Source organism: Cetorhinus maximus, chromosome 6 (assembly GCF_964194155.1).
Source record: "Cetorhinus maximus chromosome 6, sCetMax3.hap1.1, whole genome shotgun sequence".
In the NCBI taxonomy this organism is placed as follows: domain Eukaryota; kingdom Metazoa; phylum Chordata; class Chondrichthyes; order Lamniformes; family Cetorhinidae; genus Cetorhinus; species Cetorhinus maximus.
Window position 1 is genome coordinate 95,934,420 of NC_135884.1, and position 25,189 is coordinate 95,959,608.

Genomic DNA, 25,189 nt, shown 5'->3' on the forward strand with positions numbered 1-25,189 from the left:
CTTTCCGCATGCCTTCCCCTGCGTGCATGACTGGGTCAAAGTCCTTAAATAACATAATAGAAACCAGCTGTCCGGTTGAATTGTAAGACAAAACTAATATAAGGCGGGGATTGGGGGGGGAGGTGAATGAAACCCTGTCTACAACACACTTGGCATTGACATGGTGGAAGCTCATTAAACTGCATTAGGCCCTAATATTGTCAATTATGTCCGGCTGGAGACTCTTTAAAGAGGGGTTATTAGGGATGCTGCAAAGCCCATGTGATTCTGCGGCCTTGCTCCCAGCCTGTTTGGAGTGTTCAGAAACAGTCAGTAAATGTCCAGAAGCATTCTTGCACTGTTCCTATGGCAACCATGACTCGCTGTTTCACGGAGTGCATTCATCCTTGCTAATTTTAACAGGTTAGTTCAAATAACTTAACATGGCAATTGTTTAGAATAATGTGTGGGTTAAGTGAGCCACCCCTGACCCTCTAAAAGGAGAGGCAAATCTAAAGTGCGATTGTACATTAAAATTTTCATCTGCAGTTACTTCCTTGGCTGCAATACATGAGATTTCTAGAGCTCTGTGTATCCAGTGATTGCTTGTCTACCTTTTTTATCTCCCCTTTACACATGCCGAGGCCTGCTTTGAAATAAGGAAACAATGATTGAAGTTAATTCTTGATTAGGTGTGTCAGTGAGGGTAGCCCACAGGTTGGCAATACTCAGCTTCCCTCGCCCTCCCCGCACCTCCGTTCTGCCCCATCTCCGAACCTGCTCCCAAAACCATGCGGTAATCCTCGCCTGTCTAGGAAATTTAGAGACCTGTCTCCAACCTGTTGTGGCATGTTTTTGAGTTTATGTTCATGAGGTGTCAGCTTTCATTCAGTGGTAGCACTCCTACCTCTGATTCAGAAGGTTGTGTATTCAGGCCCCATTCTAGATACTTAATCACATAATCTAAACTGATATTCCAGTGCAGCACTGAGGGAGTGCTGTACTGTCAGAGGTGCCATATTTCGGATGAGGCATTGAGTCTGCCCTCTTAAGTGGACATAGGGGATTCCACCACACTACTTGAAGGAGAGCAGGGAAGTTCTCCCAAGGATCCAGCCAACATTTATCCCTCAGCCAACTCCACATGAAAAGCAGGTTATCTGATCATCAATGTAGGAGATTGCTGCGTGCAAATTGGCTGCCATGGTTCCTACATTACAACAGTGATTAATTGGTTATGAAGTGATTTGCGACTTATGGAAAGGTGCTATATAAATACTTGTTTCTCTTTAGGTTAATGTGTGCCTATCAGAAGATTCTATACCTATTTCTGACTCGACTTTTCAAGGAGAATTTCAGACCACCTGTTCAAACCTGAATGGATTTGCTGTAGTTCAATGGTAGTGACCAGTGCAGTCACAATCAGTGCAGAATGAACTCTTAAAAAGTGGGAATTAAAGGTCCAGTTATATGACAGAACTGACACAGCAGAGTGCCACAGGTAGCACTGGTAGTTCCAGTGCCACTGCCCACTGATGGCACTGTTTCGAATGCGGATGAATGTTTAATATTAGGAGGGCACAGCATTGGCTGTTTGCTAACACAAAAAATAAATTGAAAATTTGCAGCTGGTCCAATGCCCCTTTATAAACTTAGTTTGCACTGGACTTTAGTTATACCATAGTGAGTGCCTGGCTCAAGTGATGTAACAGCGTCTCCTGGTGCCAATCACAAACCCTGAGTCATGCTGCTAGGTTTGCACTGATGTGCGCATGTTGGCAAAAAAACAAATCTTCAACTGGCCCAAGGATTTTTTAGGGTCTTGGTGGACTTGTGCTGAATTACTGCTTAGCCTTTTTTGACTTGGCTTAACCAGGCTGTAATGTCCGGCTTCTGAGCTCTCTATATCCAATTCTCTCTCTCCTAATTGTTAAGCTGCTGCTTTGAGCAACAAAAACAGAATATGGCAGATAGACTGTTAACAAAAGCCGCAGACTTTTCACATTTCATCGAATGCCCCATCAGATCCCAGAGTGCAGCATATCTGGGTTGCTTGGTTACCTGCACCACAGTCCAGGGTGGTTGAATTGCTCTGGTGTGTTCTAAGAGTGAAGCAACCAGTGGCAGTCATGGCTGGTTATTGGTACTGTAACATGTTTTAAACACTCACTGCCTGACCTGTGAGAGTACATGTGCAACAGGGCCTGGAAATCCAATCAATTTGCTGTAAATGGGGGCAATAGAGAGTGGCCCTTCAGTTCACTGTAAAATGATAGTCTTAGTCTGGATGTTAAACTGCCCTAAACATCAGAGTGCTCTGGAGTTGAGGGGATGTGACTGAGCCCTGTCTAGTTTTATAGTATGGTATGGATTAAAGATGATCCGCAATGGAACTGAAACTCAACATAGAATTGGAGTATGAAGTAAGCTTCTCAAATGTTGCACCATGCCTGTGAGGTCTGCAGATCCTTTTCCTTACTGCACCTGTTGATATTTCTTCTGTCATCAGTTGCAGCCGTGCTAACCTGACCCCCCTTCTGATTCCTACAGTGAGACACGGTAGCCTACTCATACCAGATAGAATATTCCTCTCAACCCTCTTCACTTTGGACAGATAGTAAAATAGGGCTGGGGACAGAAACCTGAGCAATCCTATACTTGGACAGGAGGTTTGTCCACACATTAGGTTTGATTTGAATAGGAGTTAGAGTTATTTTTAAAAAGCAGGGCTGACACTCCATTGCCGTGCTGAGGGAAAGCTGCATTGTCGGCGGTGCTGTCTTTTGGATGAGATGTTACACTGAGGTCCTGTCTGCTCACTCAGCTGGTTGAAAAAGATCCCATGGCACTATTTCGATGAAGGGCAGCGGCGTTATCCCCGGTGTCCTGGCTAATACCTCAATCAACGTCACTAAAACAGATTATCTGCTAATTATCACATTGCTGTTTGTGGGAGTTTGCTGTGCACAAATTGGCTGCTACATTTCCTACGTTATAACAGTGACTACACTTCAATAGTACTACATTGGCTGTAAAGCACTTTGAGACACCTGGTGGTCATGAAAGGTGCTATATAAATTGAAGCCTTTCTTCTTTAGAGGACGAGACTGAGTTCTAGCTAAAGTACTTTGCAGGAAAACCACTGTTTATTAACCTGAGGGAAAAAGAATCTGATCATAAATCTTCCTCATGATCGATTCTGTTCTTCTACGCTCAAGAATTCAGACCTGTGGCAAAGTAAAGCTTGAGTAAGACTCGAAGAGGGACTAACTTTACTGCTAACTTTCCTACTTTTCCCTGCTCTTTCCCTGTCATCATTCCTTTCGAAGGAGTTGCCTTGTACGGTGCTGCATAGTGCCGGCTGTGGCTGCTTTTGCTGTACTTCCTGGCTGTGGTGTAGTTAAAGTTGGCAATTTCCCTGTTTGTGTTCAGCTTCCTACACCAGAAGAAGTTGGCTGTGTGAGGGCTAACCTAACGGTGTGTACTGAGCAAGCAGTTCCGCTGATTGACAGTCTACAGAGTCGTGAGGTGTGAACCACAGTTTGGTTGCCTTAGTAACAGAGTTCCAGGCATCTCAGCCAACATTATGTCAAACTTGAAATAAGGTAACAACTATAAACCTTGGGGGCGGGGGGTGGGGGGTGGTGTGTGGGGGTGGGTGGGTCGGGGGGGTGGGAGGGGGCCCTAAGTGTTCACTTCATATCGATGACCAACATATGGCTGGATTAGTAATTGGCCTAGCATCAAGTGACCGGTTTCAGCCCTGAGAAAGTGATAGATGTTTTGCTATGTTCTTTGAAGCTTTAATAATTAATGGCTTTATAAAAATGACATGCACTTTATTTTATTTCTGAGCCACTACTTCCATGTGTTTTATGTCTTGTTCTAAAAATACATCATTGCCCACTCTCTCAGAACTTTAAAATAATGGTTCAAGGGGGAGTGGAGCAAGGGGAATCAATTTTAAATGGTTATATTTTTAATAGATCCTGGACCCCCACAAGGACTTCCTAATCTCAGCTGGGCTGTAGCTGAATAGAAATATCTGATGCAGAAGGAAAACAAGTCCTCACAGGCTCAAGGACGCGCCCTAGTGGTCGGTTGCAGGATGTGGCAGTAGGCCTGTTCCATCACATCAGCCTCCTCTACTGTTTATCTAGAAAATGGAACAGAAATAAGTGGAGAAAATGTGTAGGTTTTTTTTGGTTATTGAGTAATAAAATGGTGAGCCTACAATTTCTCTTGAAATCCAAGCGCTCTGCCAGCACTAAACAATTCTTACAAAAATCCCAACCCAACACAATTTATTTATGGAGTCACCTGATCAGAAGTGCCAGATGACAATAAATGTCTGATTGCTCACACAACAGCTTTTCTGTCAGGAGTTGATAGTACTATGTGTGGGAATTGAAACTCTCAGCTATTTACTGTAAAAGACTGATCTCCATTCACATATCGTAGAGTTCCGGAATGGTCTCTGAGGATTGGGACTGAAATTGACTGTGAGAGAAGCTCTAATTTCAGAGAAAATGAAACAGCAGCCTGCTGTGTTTCTAACCATTTTCTGGTCATGGTAGGGAATATACATCAGAAAAACAAGTGAAGGTTACCCAGTTCTAACAGAAAGGAAAAGAATAGAAAAACCTGGCACAATATGTTTGTGGTTAGACCTCACCTACCTAATGATTGCTAGATGTGGAGAATAGCTGTCAGTAAATGACATTGATCCGTAGATACCAATCAATTCATCACATTAAATTCCTGCATCCCTGTGGCTGAAATTTGCTGGGTGGCATCTATGGGGTTACTGACAGGTAACTACATTCCTTGAAGCGCTGATCCTTCCTGGAGTATGGTTCCATGGGTGCCAGCTACTCTCCTGTGTCTCATCCGAGCAGCCATTCATTGTACCCAAGCCTCAGTGGCAAGTGCGGGTACATTATTCAACTGTGCATCATGCCTGAGCTCGCCACTGTCCTTGCTCAATATTAACCTATGAGTGCTTTCCCTCAGGATTCCTTGCAGCAAGCACTAAACTCATCCCTATTTTTTCCCCATTGTCCACCCCTATTCCTAACCAGGGAAATGACAGACAATGGTAGCTCCCCTGTTGTAACTGAGCTCAGCTAACCTGATATAGACTAGGCCTCAAACCTGGGACGTTCCTGGTTCATCCAGTTCAGTACTACACCAGGCAGCGTCTCTCCCCACTGAACCATCATTATATCAAAAGTGGGGATGTTCACTGATAATTGAACAACGTTCAGCACCATTCGCGACTCCTCAGATGCAGAAGCAGTCCATGTCTAAATGCAACAAGACCTGGACAATATCCAGGCTTGGGCTGACATGTGGCAAATAACATACATGCCACACAAGTGCCAGGCAATGACCAAATCCAACAAGAGAAAATCTAACCATCACCCATTGACACTCAATGGCATTACCATCGCTGAATCCCCTATATCAGCATTCTGGGGATTACCATTGACCAGAAACTGAACTGGGCTAGCCATATAAATACTGTGGCTACAAAAGCAGGTCAGAGGCTAGGAATCTTGTGGTGAGTAACTCACCTCCTGACTTCCCAAAGCCTTTCCACCAGCTACAAGGCACAAGTCAGGAGTGTGATGGAATACTCCCCACTTGTCTGGATGAGTGCAGCTCCCACAACACTCAAGAAGCTTGACATCATCCAGGACAAAGCAGCCCACTTGATTGGCACCACATCCACAAACATTGACTCCCCCCACCACTGACACACAGTAGCAGCAGTGTGTACCATCTACAAGATGCACTGCAGAAACTCACCAAGGCCCCTTAGATACCTTCCAAACCCATGGCCACTATCGTCTAGAAGGATAAGGGCAGCAGACACATGGGAACATTACCACTTGCAAGTTCCCCTCCAAGTCACTCACCATCCTGACCTAGAACTATATCGCTGTTCCTTCACTGTCGCTGGGTCAAAATCCTGGAACATCCTTCCTAACAGTACCTACACCACATGGACTGCAGTGGTTCAAGAAGGCAGCTCACCACCACTTTCTCAAGGGCAATTAGGAATGGGCAATAAATGCAGGCCCAGCCAGTGAAGCCCACGTCCCATGAATGAATTAAATTTGCTTAAGACAGCAAATAGCTTTGAGCAGTAGCCAGTTAGAAATTATGTAGACACTTGGAGAAGGGCAATCTGTCGCTCCTGAACAAACCCACTGTTTAGTGGCTTCCTGTGTTGATAGCCACAGAATAGATGGAAACGTTTTGCTGCTGTGCTCTGTGGAGTTGAGAAGAAATTGTCACTGGAAGTGTAAACTGATGGGACTCATGTGAGTTAGCTTCGTGGCGTTGACTTGCATCCTATGGAGGAAGAAAAGCTGTTGGCAGAAAAGAAAAACTGCATTTATATAGTGCCTTTCACAACCTCTGGATGTCCCAAAGCGATTTACAGCCAATGAAGTATTTTTTAAGTGTAGTTGATGTTGTAATGTAGGAAACGCGGTGGCCAATTTGCGCACAGTAAGCTCTCACAAACAGCAATGTGACCATGACCAGATAATGTGTTTTTTTGGTGATCTTTTTTGAGGGATAAATATTGGCCAAGACAATGGGGTAGCTCCTCTGCTCCTCTTCGAAATATTGCCGTACACATTTTTATGTCCACCTGAGAGATCAGACAGGGTTTTACGTCTCATCCAATAGACAATATTCCATATGATTCACAGTGACAGCTAACTAAAATAATTTCAGCATGAAGACGATGCCTTTTACCACTGACATGAATAGACAGCGTGAAGGCTGAGTTGAAAGCCTGGATCATGAGATTGAGTCAGCAATTGACTCGCACTAATCTGACAGGCTGCTATTTGAGGGGCTTAAAGCACTTTGAAAAGGACCTGCAGCTCACCACAAACTGCTTTTGTACCTTCTGATAGCCCACTGAATGTGATTTTAAATTGAATCACATGACAGGCTGATTAAATGCCAGATCTGATCTTCTGTCCTGCAAGTCCGTCGCGGACTGCCTTTCGACATTCAGATCATGAATCTGTCATGTGTGAGGTCTTGAATCATTACTGCAGCTGTGCCAGGGCAATGATCAGGTTTAAAGCAGTTCTGAGGAGCAGGGCAGGGAGGCTATTTTTACCAATGGCACTGAGGCATTGGTAAAGGATTATTGAGATTGAGCGAGTAGTCCAAGACATTGAGATAAGGAATGGATTTCTGATTCTCAGCACTCCAGCAAAGGGAAGGCAACATTTAGGTCTTTCCTAGTTGACTTAAGCAGTCAATCTGTGAAGCAATAGATAGCACCTATTGTGCTGGTGTCAATGGTCACAAAGCTTACTACTCCCAAGGTCTTGTGTTGTCAAAGTGCAACAGCTGAAGCACAAGGGAAGCATTACAATCAATTGGAATGTGAAGGGTCTGTGACAAGCAGGATGTCCTAATACTAGAAAGCAGTAGAAGCTACCTTGTTAGCAGAGGGTGAATTCTCGGCCGGAGTAATGTTGCATGTAAGGCAAAAATCAGCCTCCAGGTTCTGTCCTGATAGTGGCACTAGTGGAAGTGTCCTCGAACATAAATATTACATAAATCTTCCTGTCCTGGCCAACCATCCGTCAACCAACATCAATAAAACAAATCACTGGGTCATTATCTCATTTGAACCTCCAAGGTATTATACACCACACTGCACAGTGTCAGCCGATTCATGTTGTTTTTCTGTTCAAGCCTATTCGTCCACTATGGCCCTAACAGGATCCCCTCCCTCTCCCAGGTAATAGCCTATGGTCCTTGATGGGACCCTCTATCCACACTACACCCTGACATAATCCTTCCCTAACTGGCTACTTGTTATCAAGAAAGGCAGCCAGCAGGGACACCTACCCACCTCGCCATGCCACTCCCCAGTCTGTGTATTTATCATGCCTATGCGTAATTTTGCAGCCCATTGCCAACTGGTATAAGCTCTGGGAATTTTTATGAGCTGCAGCTTGCTTGAGGGTGGAGCTGTGTTGATGGTTTTGGCAGCGGTTTGGTCAAATCAGTGTTGAAGGTTTGAAAAAGCTGGGAGTGGCATAAAAACGAGTGTAACAAAAACTGGCATAACTTACACCATTTTTTAATACCACGCCAAGAAGTTGTTGATCGTCAATGGTGAAAATCGACATTTCCCCATACTTACGCTGCCATTTTGTTACAAGTTTCAATGGAGTTCTGGGCCAGTGTTCACTAATTCCATCACTCAATGGGCAGAATTTTCTGCCTGTCGGGCGGGTGGGCCTGACCCAATCTCTGGCAGGCGGGGAATCGATCCCTGCTGGAGAAGTGGGCCCCGCCGCCATTTTACGTGGGCGAGCCAATTAAGGCCTGCCCAGCATGATGCCCGGTGGGAAGTGCTATGCGCTTCCTGTGCGGGCGGGGGGGCGATTCCCTAAAAGCGAGAGTGTGCTCTTTCGCGCATGCGCACGAAAGAGCGCACTCATCTCCCTGAGGCTAAGCGCTGCCTCAGGGAGATCGCTTACACTTTGAAAAATATTAAAAATAGAAAAAAAAAATTCCCTAACATGTCCCCCTCATGTGACAATGTCACGTGAGATGGGACATGTTCATAATTTACTTAATAACTTTATTAAAATTTTTAAAACCTTACATGGAACCTCATCCCGCTGGTGGATGAGGTTTCATGTCTTCTCTATTTGCCGCCAGGGCTCCTGGCCTGCCCGTCCAACCTTAAGGTTGGACCGGCATGTCCTTTAATTGGTTAAATGATCCTGCCAATGGCCTCAATTGGCCATTGACAGGTCGGCAGGCGGACAGCTGATTTTGCTGTGTCCCCGCCTTCCTGAAAATTTAAATGGGGCAGGATGATGTCATCCCGCATCATTTTACGCGTCAGCGAGCGGGCCCCGCCCCCTGCTCGCCGACGGCAAAATTCTGCCCAATGTCTTCTTTTTTTACATTTTATTTAAGTGGTTCTTACTTCTTGTAACTTACTAAAAAGTCTGGGCTTTTAAATTTTAGTAACGTATAGAAGTGAACTATTTAATACAAATCCATGCATTGAATTGAAGCCATCACACTGTCAATGTTCATTGGTCTAGATTATGGGACTATTTAAAGATGGCTCACTCCTGTAGGGGACTTTAGTGGGCAGTAGTGTCATTGATGTGTACAATCTGAAAAGGTAGCTTGCCTAGATATGAATAGAATAAATCCCTCGCTGGGGGAAAAGCCTATTTTTGTCGGCGTGTTATGGAGATAGGATAAAAACATCAAAGGGTTCACTGATTCATTCTTACTCACTTGGTGAGTAAGGCATCCTGTGTAATTAAGGCTGCAGCATTCAGGGGATCTGATACAATATTAGCAGTGAAGGTCCAAAGAGTCTGTTGCATGATATAGGAATAACTCTGAGACATATTATTTTTTAAAAAAATATTGATTGGGTTCTTGGAGGTATAATGAAATTCCAAAACTGCAGAGGACCTAGATAAGCCCTGCTGTGGCTTAAAACATAACAGAAACTGTGACTGAGCAGCAATAATGAATAGGGAATTGAAAAGAATAAAACAAAGCAACTCTGTGCAGTCGTCCTTCAGACTGACCTACTAATCCCTGGCGCTGTGTGTTGTTCAATCAATCGCACCAGAATTTATGGCCACATCAGGGATCTTCTGCTGCCCATCGGTGGCTTAGCACTTAGAGGTGAGGTGCCAGTCTTGTAGCAGATCACTGCAATTAAGAAGCTGTTCAGAGGGCCACTCTTCTCACATTGGAAGTACAAGACTGCTCATTGTGACCGTGCTATATGACCTTTTTGGGAGGGAAGCCATTGAAAATGGAAAGATATCAGATAAAAATAAGATTCATTGCTGCAGACATGAGTAATGGGCCTTAATATGCGTTGGATTCTTCAGTACCCTATCCTGTAGGAATAGCCCAGATTTTAATGCCCTGTTCCTCAGTCTGAAAGTGACTGAAGCTGGTTTATAAATTGGTCTTCAAGTTTTTAATTGAGGGTGGGGAAGCACACTCTTAACAAACTTAATATGACCCCAAGATAAATCATGTACACAGTTTGAAGTCAAGGATCCAGTGCTGTCAGTTTTCATTCATTAGGGTCTTACACTAAGGTACTTGGGTAATAGGCCTTCATGGGATTGCTGATTTCTGTGTGCCCGCCATTGGATTTCAGAATTTGGTTTAGTATTGAATTATTTCTATTGCTGAGTAGAAATAAAACCTATTTTCTAACTTTTTTCATTTTGGGTAGCAAGTTACCCAAAGACACAATGAGGGTTTTTCCGGGGTGCAATGAGTTATACTGTACCTGGGTGCCCGGGAGGACATGTATAGTAGGGGTGCCCTGTGCAGAAAAGTTTGAAAAAATAGTCTTAGAGAATTTGTCTACCATTTCCTCCCTAACATACACTTATACTTTGGGGAGGCCGATGAGAATGTGTCACAGTTTGCTATAAATTAGGATCCTGATATTAATTGGGCATAACTTTTTGCCTGATATTACTAAATCAAATCCTTTTTTGTACCCAGGGTGAATCATGCAATAGGACTTCATGTTGGTCGTTCTCCTTGTATTCTTAGTACAAATGTTGTTTAGCCTCTAAAATGAAGAAAGCCCATTAACTTCGTAGAAGCTTCCACTTACAGTGAGGGCTGAAAATCCCATTGATATTCAGGTAGCGAGTGTGCACATTGCAGGCGGTGTCCTATTCCCAATCCCCATCAATGTATTTTGTTTTTTGAAAGCCCCTATCTGGAATTTACTGGGAAGGGTCAGTAAGTTAGCAATCTCTCTGGTTAAGAACATATTATCAGTTTTTGGCTCTGCTGATCTAACTACAGATTACTTATCTTTGCACAGGAAAAAAAGCACCCAAAAAAAGCATTAAACATGCCAATAAGCGGAAGATTTACCTTTTTATACAAGCCAGAGTTTTCAATAAAAATAAGTCTTAGCTCTCTCAAGCTCAGTCTCTATGAAAGTAAGTTTCCAACTAGTTCAGTTTGTTAGTGTATTGGCCACTTACCATGCAAGAGAATCCCATATTCAATACCTAGTCTGTGTTGAGTCAGCTAGATTCAGCTGAGGTGCTCCCGAGAAACAAAAAGAGTGAAAATGTCAGCCAGGCATCTTGTTTTTAATTGTTACCCTGCCTCAGTTGATAGGACTCCTTTTGCTGAGTTATGGGTTCAAGTTGAAGGATGTAAATGCTTAAGAAATAGGATCAGGAGTAGATTGTTTTTGGCCCCTTGAGCCTGCTCTGACGTTCAAAAAGATCATGCTGATCTGAGCATGGCCTTAGCTCCATTTTACAGACTGCCCCAATTCCAGAACTTGGATAGGATTATGTAGAATTTCCCACATCAAACATTCCCACATTCAGCTCATCCAGTTCCCACTGTTTATCCTCCATGAGTGGTGATCTCAATCCCATTCTCTGTTCCCATTTCCCTATATCCCCCAACCTTCAACCACTTATCCAGCAGCTTCTTAAAAATGGACATGGCCCCTGTCATTAACTCTGCTAGCTCACTCTGCAACCTCATGATTCTCTATGGGGAAAGAAATCTCCCCCCGTCCTAAACCTCTTGCATTTAACCTTATCTCTATATTCCCTGTTCTACACTTCTCAACTGAAACAGCCTGTTTCTATTTAATCTGTCCCATTCTTTCATAACGTTGAACACCTCAATTAGATCATCCCTCTATCTAATCTCTACAAAAGCAAAATACTGCAAAAGCTGGAAATCTGAAATAAAAACCAAGAATGGTTAAAATGCTCAGCTAGTCCGACAACATCTGTGGCGAGAAGCAGAGTTAATATTTTAGCTTGATGACCTTTCTCTCCGCAGATGTTGCCAGACGTGCTGAGCATTTCCAGCATTTTCTGTTTTCATTTTGTAATCTCCTCTGTTCTAACAAAAAGCAGGCAATATTTCAAATGTTTCCTCATTGTTTCAAACCAGGCAGCATTCCACAGGTTGAGTATCCTTTCTCAAAACCCTCAGTGCTGATTGCATTTTGGATTCTAGATAAATTTGGTTTTCGGATCCTGCGTATAAACTCACATTACAATAGCATAAGTCTAGGCTAGCTACAGTCTAAAATAAATAAAATGGCTAGTAAAGTAAGATGTATCACTGAATAATAAATACAGGATACCTGGAATAAGTTTCTTTTTGACATGTTCACCACAGAAATCGCAAGGTCAACAGTGCAGACAAACAACTAGACTTCCCGCACCAAAGATTGATGAGGTTCAAAAAAAGTGCGGTTTTTGGATGTGTCCAGTTTTCAGATTTACGGATAAAGGATACTCAACCTGTGATGAATCAGCACTATACCATCTCTATTCCCTCGACATCCTTCCTAAAATCTGAATTCCAGAACTGAACTTGTTACTCCAACTGTGGACTTAAAGGATCACCAATATGGTTCTACTTTCATGTTCCATTTCAGATATAATCATTACTTCCATTTTTTTAACCAAAATGTACCACCTCACACTTGCTGACATTGAATTCCATCTGCCACTTTTTGTGCAGTTCACCATTTTATCAATATCCACTTGGAGTTTCTTTCGATTTATTTATCATGCTTCTTGTTTTAGTATTGCCTGAAAATTTGAGCATTGCTTCCTCTGGCCCTGTGTCCAAGTAATTGACATTCAGATTAGACAGAAGCGGTGGCAGAACAGAATGATGCAGGACACATTTACTTTCTCCTAATATTCTAGGAAACTGTCCTTTACTTCTACTCTCTTTTCTATCTTCTGGCCAGCTTTTAATTCCGATTTGGTATGCTCCCCTTAATTCCGTACCTCTTATTTTTCTCAGTAGTCTTGTGTGCGGTCTTGTCAAAGGCTTTCTGAAAATCCATGACCATTGCATTCCCCCACCCGCCATATCTGTTACCACCTACAGGAACTCTCCCTTTCTGAAATCCATGTTGATTGCCTCTCAATTTTCTTATGAATTAGATATTTAGTCATTTCATCTTTAACTGAGCTCCTTGAGCTCATAATCAAAGTCAAATTTCAGCACGATATGGAGGGAATGTTACATTGTAAATTAATTGTCTCAGATGTGATGTTACACTGAGCTTTGATCCATCTATTCCAGTGATTCAAACAATGTGAAAGATTCCACATAATTATTTAGAAGATGAACAGGGCGGGGTTCTCCCTGGTGTGCTGGCCAATGTTTATCCCTCAATCATCATTGGTGAAACAACTAATACGGTCATTTATCTCATTGCTGTTTGTGGAAACAAATTGTCCTCAGCATTTCCTACATTACAACAGTCAGTGCACTACAAAAGTACTTCATTAGCTGTAAAGTGCTAGTCATAAAAGGTGCTATATAAATGCAATTCTTTATATTCATCCTTTACCATTTTGTTTCTCCTACTGGAAAGTTGGGGTGAAGATAGAACCTGGATCAACACTTTACTCTGTTGCCTGACCCCCCCTAACACTGGTTATCTGCGTGTGCCCCAGACGCTACCTGAAGCCATGGAATGGCATGCAGGGTCGGGGGAGGTCAGCCCTTTAAAGTTATAGTAGCGACAACGGAACTGGTTGGTTCCACTAACCTATACAGGAAATTTAGCAGATTACTATAATCACAGGTCCTTTTTGTGGAATATATCCCCATCTCAGTCACTGACAGAGCAGACTGACAATCTCACTGCTCGGCATCTGGAAGACATAATGAATAATTAGGGCTACAGTCATGTTTCATACAGTTAAAAACATTGTAGAACTGGATTCAGTTTATTTCACTCAGTGTATAATGATTATGTCCATCGATGATTGCCTTCAACATATTTTGAGGGGGTGCCATGGTTAATTGCTTAAATCCCCCTGAGACATTAACACTGAGTCATTAACAGATCAAACCATTTTGAAGTCATTCTTAGAATTGTGCACTGGCTATTAAAAACCATTTCATAATACCGCAGCAGTTATTCTAGGAATGCTGGCTTTTATTAGGTGTTATGGCTGGCTGGTGTGCACTGACTCGGTTTAACCTGTAGTATAAGCTGGGCCTTGCTTTCTTACTTTTCAGCTTTCTTGCTTCTATTTTTTTTTTGGAACAATTTATCATCAATGTGACAGGGTGGGGGAGGGGTGTATCTGTCAGCCTTGCCTGACGTGTGCCAACTGTTCTTTTCCACTGGAGCCTAGCAGGGCAGCAGTGAGTGGCACAAAGACCAGAAGGTTGCCAGCTGGAGCTTTATGGGCAGGAACATGCTCATCTGTGCTTGGATACCAAAGAAGCAGCGTGTCCTTTCCCATGGGACTTCAATAGTCGAGAAAAGCTGTTCTTGTAAAGAAGGAGATTGTGATACAAGACCTGGGTCTTCATCTCAGCTATTTATAATATTATATATAAGCCAGGCAGTAAAAATTTGGATCTTTTTTTTGGTTCATAGTGAATTTTTAAAAATCAGTCACTGAGTCTTGCAGGGATACTTGCTCCATAGAGACCAGTTGTCTGGCCATACCTCAGCAAAGTGGCTAATCTTCATGAGTGGGCTGAATGCTCAGTCTTTAAAAACTATTTGACCATGGGGAGCATCTCAGTCAAGTCTGATTGTGGCCTCAGCTGTCCAGTACCAGTGATTGTGGTGAGAGTCCTCATTGATTTCTTACAGTTCTAGTCCAGGGGGCACAAGATCGATTGCATCATCTTTTTCCACCATTACTGCTGAGACCAGTTAACTGAACATAGACCAAACCTGGGACCCTCCTGTCTGTATAATGTACCAGAACATTGATATGGAGGGTGTAGGAGAACCACTTTTAACAGCAAAGTGTAAAAGAAGTAGAGATGAACCCAGTGGATTTATTAATGTCATCAGGAAGTTCTTGAAGAATTGTGTTAAAACTACTGAAGCTATCTGGTGAAACAAAAAATACCTCAACAACATTAAAGGTCCAACACATTTCTCTTATTTGTTCTAATATTTACAGAGAATACTTTAGAGAATGGTATATGGGACACAGTCATGCCTTGTAGGTAGATGCTCAGCTGACTAAATGGTTACAATTGATATGAATGCATTTGGTTTTACAAGGATGTGTCTGTTTGGAGCTACAGTATTGTATTTTACCAGGTTATAACTTAACTAGAGGTTGTGCTGCATATAAACAATATAAGAGGATGGCCGATCAATGATTCAGGATGAAAAGGGAAGATGTGTTGGACACTGGTCTTTCACAAGTGGGATCAGGGTTCACCTTCAGCCCAGACACATAAGAGAGTTGACTCTGTTAGATTCTGGGCTCTGTGTGTTACCAGTATGAGCACTCTATTCAGCTTCAGATATAAGGGAGAAGAAAAACCCAATTCAGAAGGGTTGAGGTTGAGATCTAAAGTTGCAGGTGGAAAAGTAAATGTACCATGGTGTAAATGAAAACATCTCAAAAGTAAATTCAGCCTTCTGGAACTGTCAATAGCATGTGCTGCCTGAGTGGCTAAGACACATAGAGTATTATAACTGAAGGACTGATGAATAACACTTGCTTCAGTCAGTATTTTAGAGAGCTGTTGTGCATTTTTAGTTCCTAATTTTATCATTGCTACTTGACAGGTGCCACAGACAGCTGCAGTGAAATGTTGTGGGAATGCAGTAGAAGTATTCTACTGGCACTGTATCACCGACTGTGGTTATCGATGTGCATCTTATTTGGTTCCTGTCTGCACAATGTGAAGTACTGGGGGGTATAGAGGCAGAGGAGAGTGCGATGAGCGAATCATTCAGTAAAGATGTGGTAGAGCGGGGTGGAATAGTCTCTGGGGCAAGGGTCTCGTGTTCAACAGTCTGTAGATTACAATTTCAAAACAGCTATATGCTCCTGTACCAAAATACTGTACATAAACACTGTCTGTTTTTAATTGTCCCTTCAACATATGTTTAAAAAGTTGCAATGGCAACTCAAGGAGTGTAGGGTTGAATCTAATACCCATTATGCTTACCAAGCTCAGTCCAATTGGGGAAGGAGGGACTGAATGTACAATTGATAGATTTTTGTTTGGCCCTTGCATTCAAGGTTACAGGAGCAAGTCGGGTAGATTGAGTTGTTACAGATCAGCCATTATGTAATCGAATGATGGAACAGGCTCCAGGCATTCCTGTTCCTAGGTTCCTTATGGCCAGACAAAGGAGAGAAAATGACGACCCTGGGCTCTTTTCGAGTACCTCATCGTATGAGGCCCTAAAAGCTGCTCCCTTGCCTGTTCACTTGTCTGGAAAGTGATGCGTGGGAAACGGAGATCTTAAAGTAGGGGGGGAAATTGTCTGTTTTCAAAAACTGCAAACCAAAAAATCTAAACTGTTCCAATTTTTAAACTTTTGAAGTATCGACAGTCTGTGTGTGGCTGGCCGCTGGTGAGAAAATAAAGGTTCAAACCCTTTCTGAGGAACATCCCATTTTCCTCTTACAGGGGGAATGTTTTGAAATGATTTTTAAAAAATCCTTTGAAATACTTCCCATCCAAAAGAGACAGGAAAGAAGCTTCCATCAGAGGTTTTGATCAAGTAGTCCAGAGACTACCTTCTCCCATTGGCTCAAGTGGCTGGAATATTCTAGAAGAGTGTTGGACCCATGTCCTCATTGGACAAGATGTAGCAGCTGGTTGGAACTAGTGGGCAAGAAGCATCTGTATTAGATTCATGCCAACTCCCCACCCTGTAGTGGGACCCTCTACCTGGACAGGAAGTACCAACAGCCAATTCCAGGCATGTTATGGAGAATCAGCTGCACTTTCAGAGCTGCCAATAAATATTCCAAAATCAGAAGATGCACATGACAATTTGTCTTGGATAACATTGATCAATTCCTATAGTTTGTTCTATTTGTATTCATTCATGGATTGTGGGCTTCGCTGGCTAGACCAGTATTTATTGCCCATTCCTAATTGTCCTTGAGAAGGTGGTGGTGAGCTGCCATCTTGAACCACTGCAGTCCATGTAGTGTAGGTACACCACAGTGCTGTTAGGGAGGGAGTTACAGGATTTTGACCCAGCGACAATGAAAAAACAGTGATTTTTTTCCAAGTCAGGATGGTGAGTGGCTTGGAAGGGAAATTCCAGGTGGGTATGTTCCTATGTGTCTGCTGCCCTTGTCCTTCTAGATGGTAGTGGTCGTGGGTTTGGAAGGTGCTGTCTAAGGAGGATTGGTGATTTCCTGCAGTGCACCTTGCAGATGGTACACACTGCTGCTGTGCGTTGGTGGTGGAGGAAGTGAATGTTTGTGGATGTGGTGCCAATCAAATAGGCTGCTTTGTCCTGAATGGTGTCAAGCTTCTGAGTGTTGTTGGAGCTGTGTTCATCCAGGCAAGTGGAGAATATTCCATCACACGCCTGACTTGTGCCTTGTAGATGGTGGACAGGCTTTGGGGAATCAGGAGGAGAGTTACTCGTCGCACGATTCCTAGTCTCTGACCTGATCTTGTAGCCACAGTATTAATATGGCTGACCCAGTTCAGTTTCTGGTCAATCATAACCCCCAGGATGTTGATAATGGAGGATTCAGCGATGGTAATGTCATTGAATGTCAAGGGTTAGATTCTCTTGCTGGAGATGGTCATTGCCTGGCACTTGTGTGGTGCGAAGGTTACTTGCCACCTGTCAAGCCCAAGCCTGGATATTGTCCAGGTCTTGCTGCATTTGGACATGGACTGCTTCAGTATCTGAGGAGACATGAATGGTGCTGAACATTATGCAATCATCAGCAAACATCCCCACTTCTGACCTTTTGATGGAAGGAAAATCATTGATGAAGCAGCTGAAGATGGTTGGGCCTAGGACACTAACCTGAGGAACTCCTACAGTGATGCCCTGGAGCTGGGATGATTGATCTCCAACAACCACAGCCATCTTCCTTTGTGCTAGGTATGACTCCAACTAGCAGAGAGTTTTCCCCTGATTCCCACTGATTCCAGTTTTGCTAGGGCTCCTTGATGCCACACTCTATCAAATGCTGCATCAAATGATGTTAAGGGCATCACTCTCACCTTACCTCTGGAGTTCAGCTTTTTTGTCCATGTTTGAATGAAGGCTGTAATGAGATCAGGAGCTGAGTGGCCCTGGCAGAGCCCAAACTGAGCATCAGTGAATGTGTTATTGTTAAGCAAGTGCTGCTTGGTAGCCCTGTTAATGAATCCTTCCATCACTTTACTGATGATGGAGAGTAGACTGATGGGCAATAATTGACCGGGTTGAATTTGTCCTGCTTTTTGTGGATGGGACATACTTGGGCAATTTTCCACGTTGTCGGGTAGATGCCAGTGTTGTAGCTTTACTGGAACAGCTTGGCTAGGAGCGCGGCAAGTACAGACCACAGGTGTCTCGTCGTATTGTCGGAATTTTATCAGGGCCCATAGCCTTTGCAGTATCCAGTGCCTTCAGCCATCTCTTGATATCACATGGAGTGAATCAAATTGGCTGAGGACTGGCATCTGTGATGCTGGGGACCTCCGGAGGAGGCCGAGATGAATCGTCGACTTGGCATTTCTGACTGAGGATTGTTACGAATGTTTCAGCGTTATCTTTTTCGCTAATGTGCTGGGCTCCTCCATCGTTGAGGATGGGGATATTTGTGGAGCCTCTTCCTCCAGTGAGTTGTTTAATTGACCACCACCATTCACGACTGGATGTGGCAGGATTGCAGAGCTTTGATCTCATCTGTTGGTTGTAGGATCACTTGGCTCTGTCTATCAGTTTCTGCTTATGCTGGCATGTGTTGTACCTTCACCAGGTTGACACCTCATTTTTAGGTATGCCTGGTGCTCCTTCTGGCATGCAAGGGAGATGGTGTAGTGATAATGATGCTGGACTAGTAATCCAGAGATCCAGACTAATGCTCTGGGGATATGGGTTCAAATCTCATGGCAACTGGTAGAATTTGAATTGAGTTAATAAATCTGGATAATGACCATGAAACTCTCATCAATTGTCATTAAAAATCCATCTGGTTCACTAATTCCCTTTATGGAAGGAAATCTGCTGTCCTCACCTAGTCTGGCCTACATGTGACTCCAGACCCACAGCAATGTGGTTGGCTCTTAACTGCCCTCTGAAAAGACCTAGTAAGGCCAGTTGAAGGGCAATTCGGGATGGGCAACAAATGTTGGTCTTGCCAGCGATGCCCACAACTCATGAAAGAATTTTTAAAAATGCCCTCCTGGCTTGGTGGTAATGGTAGAGTTGGGGATATGCTGGGCCATGAGGTTACTGATTGTGATTGAGTACAATTCTCCTGCTGCTGATGACCCATAGCACCTCATGGTTGCTAGATCTGTTCAAAACCTATCCCATTTAGCATGGTGGTAGTGCCACACAACACGATGGAGGATATTCTTAATGTGAAGATGGGACTTCATCTCCTCAAGGGCTGTGCGGTGGTCACTCTTACCGATGTTGTCATGAACAGATGCACCTGCGGTAGGCAGGTTGGTGAGGATGAGATCAAGTATGTTCTCTTGTTGGTTCCCTCACCACCTGCCGCAGACCCAGTGTAGCAGCTATGTCCTTTAGGGCTCGGTCAGTAGTGGTCCTACCAAGCCACTCTTTGTGATGGACATTGAAGTCCCCCAACCAGAGTACGTGGTAATCAGCAGGAGATTTCCTTGCCCATGTTTGATCTGATGCCATGAGACTTCATGAGCTCCAGAGTCGATGTTGAGGATTCCCAAGGCAACTCCCTCCCGACTGTATGCCACTGTGCCGCCACCTCTGCTCGTACTGTCCTGCCGAGGGACCAGACATACCCAGGGATGATGATGTTGGAGTCTGGGACATTACCTGTGAGGTATGATTCCGTGAGGATGACTATGTCCGGCTGTTGCTTGACTAGTCTGTAAGACAGCTCTCCCAATTTTGGCACTAGACCCCAGATGTTTGCAGGGTCAATAGGGCTGACTTTGGCATTGTGGTTTCTGGTGCCTAGGTCAATGCTCGGTGGTTCGATGGTTCCATTCCTTTTAAACCTTTTAGTGGATTGATACAACTGAGTGGCTGAGGGCAGCTAAGAGTCAACCACATTGTTGTGGGCCTGGAGTCACATGTAGTCCAGGTGAGTACAGCAGATTTACTTCCCTAAAGGGCATTTGTGGTTCCATGGTGGTTTCATGATCATTATTAGACTTTTAATTCCAGATTTTTATTGGATTCAACTGTTGTCTGCCACAATGGGATTTGAACCCAGAGCATTACTCTGGGTCTCTGGGTTACTAGTTCAGCGACAATACCACTGCTTCCCCTTTGCTAGCCATTACCAAAGTTTCAAAAAGTTAATGAGAATTGATACCATGCCAAAATGGTGGGTTTTTAAATGTGAACCAGCGGCTGTCCTGAATTACTTTGATATGTCCTTGCTTCTCCTCATCTAATGTATTTTTCCATGCAGCAGAATTCACAACACTACGTGATCCCAAATCAACAGGTTAAATCAATGTGTTCATACAGATCACAGATAGAGTTTCAGCAGAGATTCTTTGATGAACGTTGGAAGAGCTGTACAGCAATCTCACGAAGGCTGGTTTCCTTGCAACATCTCACCCATTCTGAACATGTGCTTACACTTAGCTGGCTGAAAGCAGTTGCAGCACACTGTTAATATCCTGACTGGAATTATCTAAATGGCAGAGCTATGTGTCAGCCTTGACTCAGTGGTGGCTCTGTTGCCCGTGAGTCAGAAGGCTGTGAGTTCATCCCCCTATGCAGAGACCTGACAGGATAATCTAAGCTTGCACTGTTGGAAATGCTGATTTTTAAAAAATTAATTTGAAGCCCTGTCAGGTAGACATAAAAGATCCCATGTTATTATTTGACGACGAGCAGGGGAGTTCTCCTCGTGTCCTGATCAATTCTGATTCCTCACTCAACATCACTGAGAAATAGACAGTCATTTTTATCTTCTTGCTGTTTATGGGACCTTACTGTGTGTAAAGTGGCTGTCATATTTACCTCCATTACAACACTGATTAGACTGTACTCGCTGGGCAGCATTTTGGGAAATTGAGGATGTAAAAGGTGCTATATAAATACAAGTTTCATTTGTTCTTTCCTTCCCTCAGAGACCACGGATTGAACCTGTGGCCTTCCTGTACAAGTACTTCAGAACTTTACTTTTTTAATCATATGGAACTTTTTCAGTATCTATTATTAATGGGTTACTGTTACATTGGCAGGAAAATATCATGGTCCTAGATCAGTGGCGTCCAAGCAATAGCCTGTGGGCTATTTGGGCCTATGAAGCCTGAAAGCCCAAACCAATGGGGTAAAGGCAATTCAATCCTATTCATATCTCCGTTTTTTCTTGCTGGCTCATTCTGTTTTAATTTAGTGGATCTGGTGATTTTTAAATTAAAGCACTGAATCTATCTGTTAGCATCAGTACATGGAGATTCATGAAGATTTATGGCAATTTGAATTTGATCTAAATTTGATTTAAACTTGACTTGTGACCCATAGGGCTCCCTGCTGTGCATGTGAACAGCCAACAAAATCTTAAAGCTTGGACGATCCTGTTTCAGATCTTTGAGGATGGGAAGATTCCTGCTCTTCCAACTTTTATCATTCTCACAGTTCCTAGAAAGGAAAGGGCTGGTATTCCTGCAGCATTGGCAATAACCTCAGGGCATCCCAAAGTGCTTTACGGCTAATTAAGTAATTTTTGCAGTGTGGTCACTGATGTAATGTAGGAAATGTAGAAGCCAATTTGCGCACAGCAAGCTCCCACAAAGAGCAATGCAGTAATGATCAGATAAGTTGCCTGGTGATGTTGGTTGAGGGATAAGTACTAACTAGGACATCAGGGCGAACTACCTAGCTCTTTGTTGAAATAGCATGGTGGGATCTTTAACATCCACCTGGGAGAGCAGACGGAGCCACGATTTAACACTTCATTGGAAAAGGCAGCATCTCTGACAGTGCAGCACTGAAGTGTCAGCCTGGATTGTATGCTCTACTCTCTGAGTGGGACTTGAACTCTCAACCTTGTGACTGAGATGAGAGTGCAGCCATGAGCCACTTCTAACGCTATAAAGGTAGAAGTCAAATGTCCTCATTTTCACAGGTTTACTGAACGTACAACAGATGCTAAAATAATTGGAAAAATAACCTAATCCACTGTTTAACTTCCTGCTTCATTCAAAAATAATTTATGTAGGCCTTTAGTCTTCCCACACAAAACCAAAAATAACTGTGGCTGGGTCTGCCTGTGTTACTGAGGACCTGGTATTCACATGGGAGATGTATTTGAAGTACGTTGTTTGTGGGTCCACTTAAGCGAGTCCAGCTGCTGGCACTGCACATCAGAAAATGGAAACTGCAGTCAAAAGGTCAATATTTAATGATTAGCGACTGTAAAGCTTACAACTTCACTAATTCAACGGCTGACTTATTAACCCTGAGAGATGCATTGAGCAATTTCCAGTCCTGGGTCGAAATACATATTGTGTTGACAAATTAGCACGAGGACACCTGCGAAAGCTCTTAAAAGCCTATTGTTTGCTACTCTGTAACTGGGTGGTAGGGAAGCTTTTCTTCACAGCTGAGATCTAGAGGGAATAGCAGCTGAAACATGATCTTGTTTTGGGCATGTTAACACATTCTTCTAGTACAGTGCATCATCCATTGCTCCATTACTGTGTGTAGTTGTGGGACATTTCTGTTGCTGTGTAGAATGCAGTACTGTGTGTGTGATGCATTTCTGTGCATTGATATTTAACAATGCCTCACATTCCTGTCACAGTCTATAGCTGATTCTTACATCCAATAACACATTTCTATATTGTGAAGCACCTTCCTATATTATGCACTGAGAGGGCAGTGGTGTAACTGATGGGATTAAATTTCACTTGCTAGTTGACTCTTGAGTTGTGATGTGCAAACTTGTGGGTGCGAAATTCCAGCGGTTTGATTGGGTGCGAACCTGGTGGGTTTATTAATGGGGAGGGTAGGTTGGTGGTGGGGGAGGGGGGCAGTCCTGGGGTAAGGGGTGGTCTTGTGTGGAGGATGCATTAGAACTTGGAGAGGACACAAAGGTTTAAGTTCTGCTGGGAGCGATGGAGGGTTTTTAATGCGCTTGCCATAATTTTGGATTGGTCTTTATTTAGGAAACTCTGACATTCATCTGGAATTCTCCCCACGCGACTGTTTCTGGGGACCTTCCCTCAAATGAAGGAGAAGGCTGCAAAGTACCCTGAAAGTGGTGGTGGCAGGGTGGGGTGGGATTCATTTACGATTTATTTATCAGATCCAGTAACTTTGGAAGCCAGGTTTATAATGCACCATCAGAGAAGACCCAGGCCTCCTGCAGATACCCAACCTCCAAGGTGCCTAAATCCAGAACATCATTCCCCACTAAACCCATGGAGTTATGTGTCACGGGAGTGCTGTGTTGTGTGGGCCACCTGCAGAAGTTTCTGGAACTGAAGTACAGCTACATAAATGACAGGTCTGCACCAGTCCGAAATTATGAATCCAAACCTCTGACATTTATACCCCAGGGTCCAGACAACCGCTGCACTTTTACTCTGCATTGTAGAGGGACCCCTTTGGCGATAGTGCTGCAGAGGGTGAAATTCTAACCTGGCACCAGCCCGGCCATTTGCTAACACATGTTCAGCATCTTAGAAGTGCCTTCATACTGTTCTGGTACTTCAAGTATTAATTTCTTCATGGCAAGACTCCTGAAATCATCATCTGTTATGCTGGCATAAATCATGAACTCAAATCATTTTTAGCACTGATGATAGATCAACTGAAGAGAGGTTAGGTTCAGCCATTAAAGATATAACCATTGTCACTGCAGTTCCAGTTAGTTTGTGGATATTTCTTGGAAGGTCTAAAGCCTCTTCACAACAAAATTCAACCTACACAAAGCAGGTTTTCTTCCAGTTGAGCTTTGCTGGACTGAAATTGCAGGAGGAGGAGTGTGCTCTTGCGGGATTAGCATGAACTGAGCAGTAAAAAACTCACTGTAATCTTTGGTTCGGGAATCTCTTCGACTGGTAAAGCTTTTGTTTGTTCGTTCTGTTGTTGCAGTTTGATCTCAAGGATGTTACAGAGGGATCCGAAGAAGCGGGCATCTCTGGAAGAGATCGAAGGCCATCCGTGGCTCCAAGGCATTGACCCATCACCAGCCAAGAAGCTGAGCCTGCCCCTCACGTCTTACAAGAGCCTCTCTGAGGAAGAGCATGAAATAATTATCCAGGCCATGGAATGTGGCAACATCGCACAAAGGGAGTTGATCCAAGAGTGAGTATTGTCAGTGCCTTTATTTCCTTGTGGGCATTCGTTTGGAGGGGTCAGTGTTTATAACCGGTGAAACAGTTTAGAATGTATCTTTCCCACCCCAACAGGGAGGCGGTGGTGTAGTGGTATTGTCACTGGACTGGTAATCCAGAGACCCAGGGTAATGCTCTGGGGACTTAGGTTCAAATCCCGGATGGTGGAATTTGAATTTGGTAAAAAATCTGCAATTAAAAGTTTAATGATAACCAGGAAACCATTGTCGATTGTTGTAAAAATTCATCTGGTTCACTAATGTCCTTTAGGGAAGGAAATCTGCTGTCCTTACCTGGTCTGGCCTACATGTGACTCCAAACCCACAGCAATGTGGTTGACTCTTTAAAAAATGCCCTCTGAACAAGGGCAATTAAGAATGGGCAATAAATGCTAGCCTAGCCAGCGATGCCCACATCCTGTGAATGAATTTTAAATAAGCCCTCTGGATATCTTCAATTCAACGAAGCCTGTAACTGGGTTTACAAATAAACGTTTCTTCTGCCTATTGTTTAGACTTTTGAGTTTTTACAGTTCAAATTCGTGAGAGATATCCTTCTTGTTTAAATCCTCGGCCATGATATCTGTCCAGCTGTATACCCTTCGCTCTTCTCACTGGGAAAGCCAGATGAGCAGATTCTTATGCTTTACAGGGAACTCTGCCAGTGGTTAGGTTTATGTTGGCCTGCATGTTCTGGCAGGTTGGACCCTTGAGTTGCATTTAGCAGCCAGGTTGAGTTCCGTGCAAACATACCTGTTGGAGAGAGACCAAATTACGTGGGTGGGGTGGGAGGGGAGGAGCTACAGTTCAAAGCCTTGGATCTGATTGGAGCTCAGAGTCACTGAGTCATCCTCTTTCGCTCAGCCTGCTCGCAGTGTAAT

General features: G+C 43.5%; 1 protein-coding gene across 1 annotated transcript in view; it reads left to right on the plus strand.

Annotated features, from left to right (window-relative positions):
- snrkb (SNF related kinase b) overlaps nt 1-25,189 on the plus strand; it is a 116,406-nt gene that overhangs the window by 83,443 nt on the left and 7,774 nt on the right. Inside the window, exon 4 of the mRNA XM_078544114.1 lies at nt 24,068-24,280. Within this exon, the coding sequence (XP_078400240.1) occupies nt 24,068-24,280 (213 nt within the window). The remainder of the gene's footprint in view (nt 1-24,067; nt 24,281-25,189) is intronic.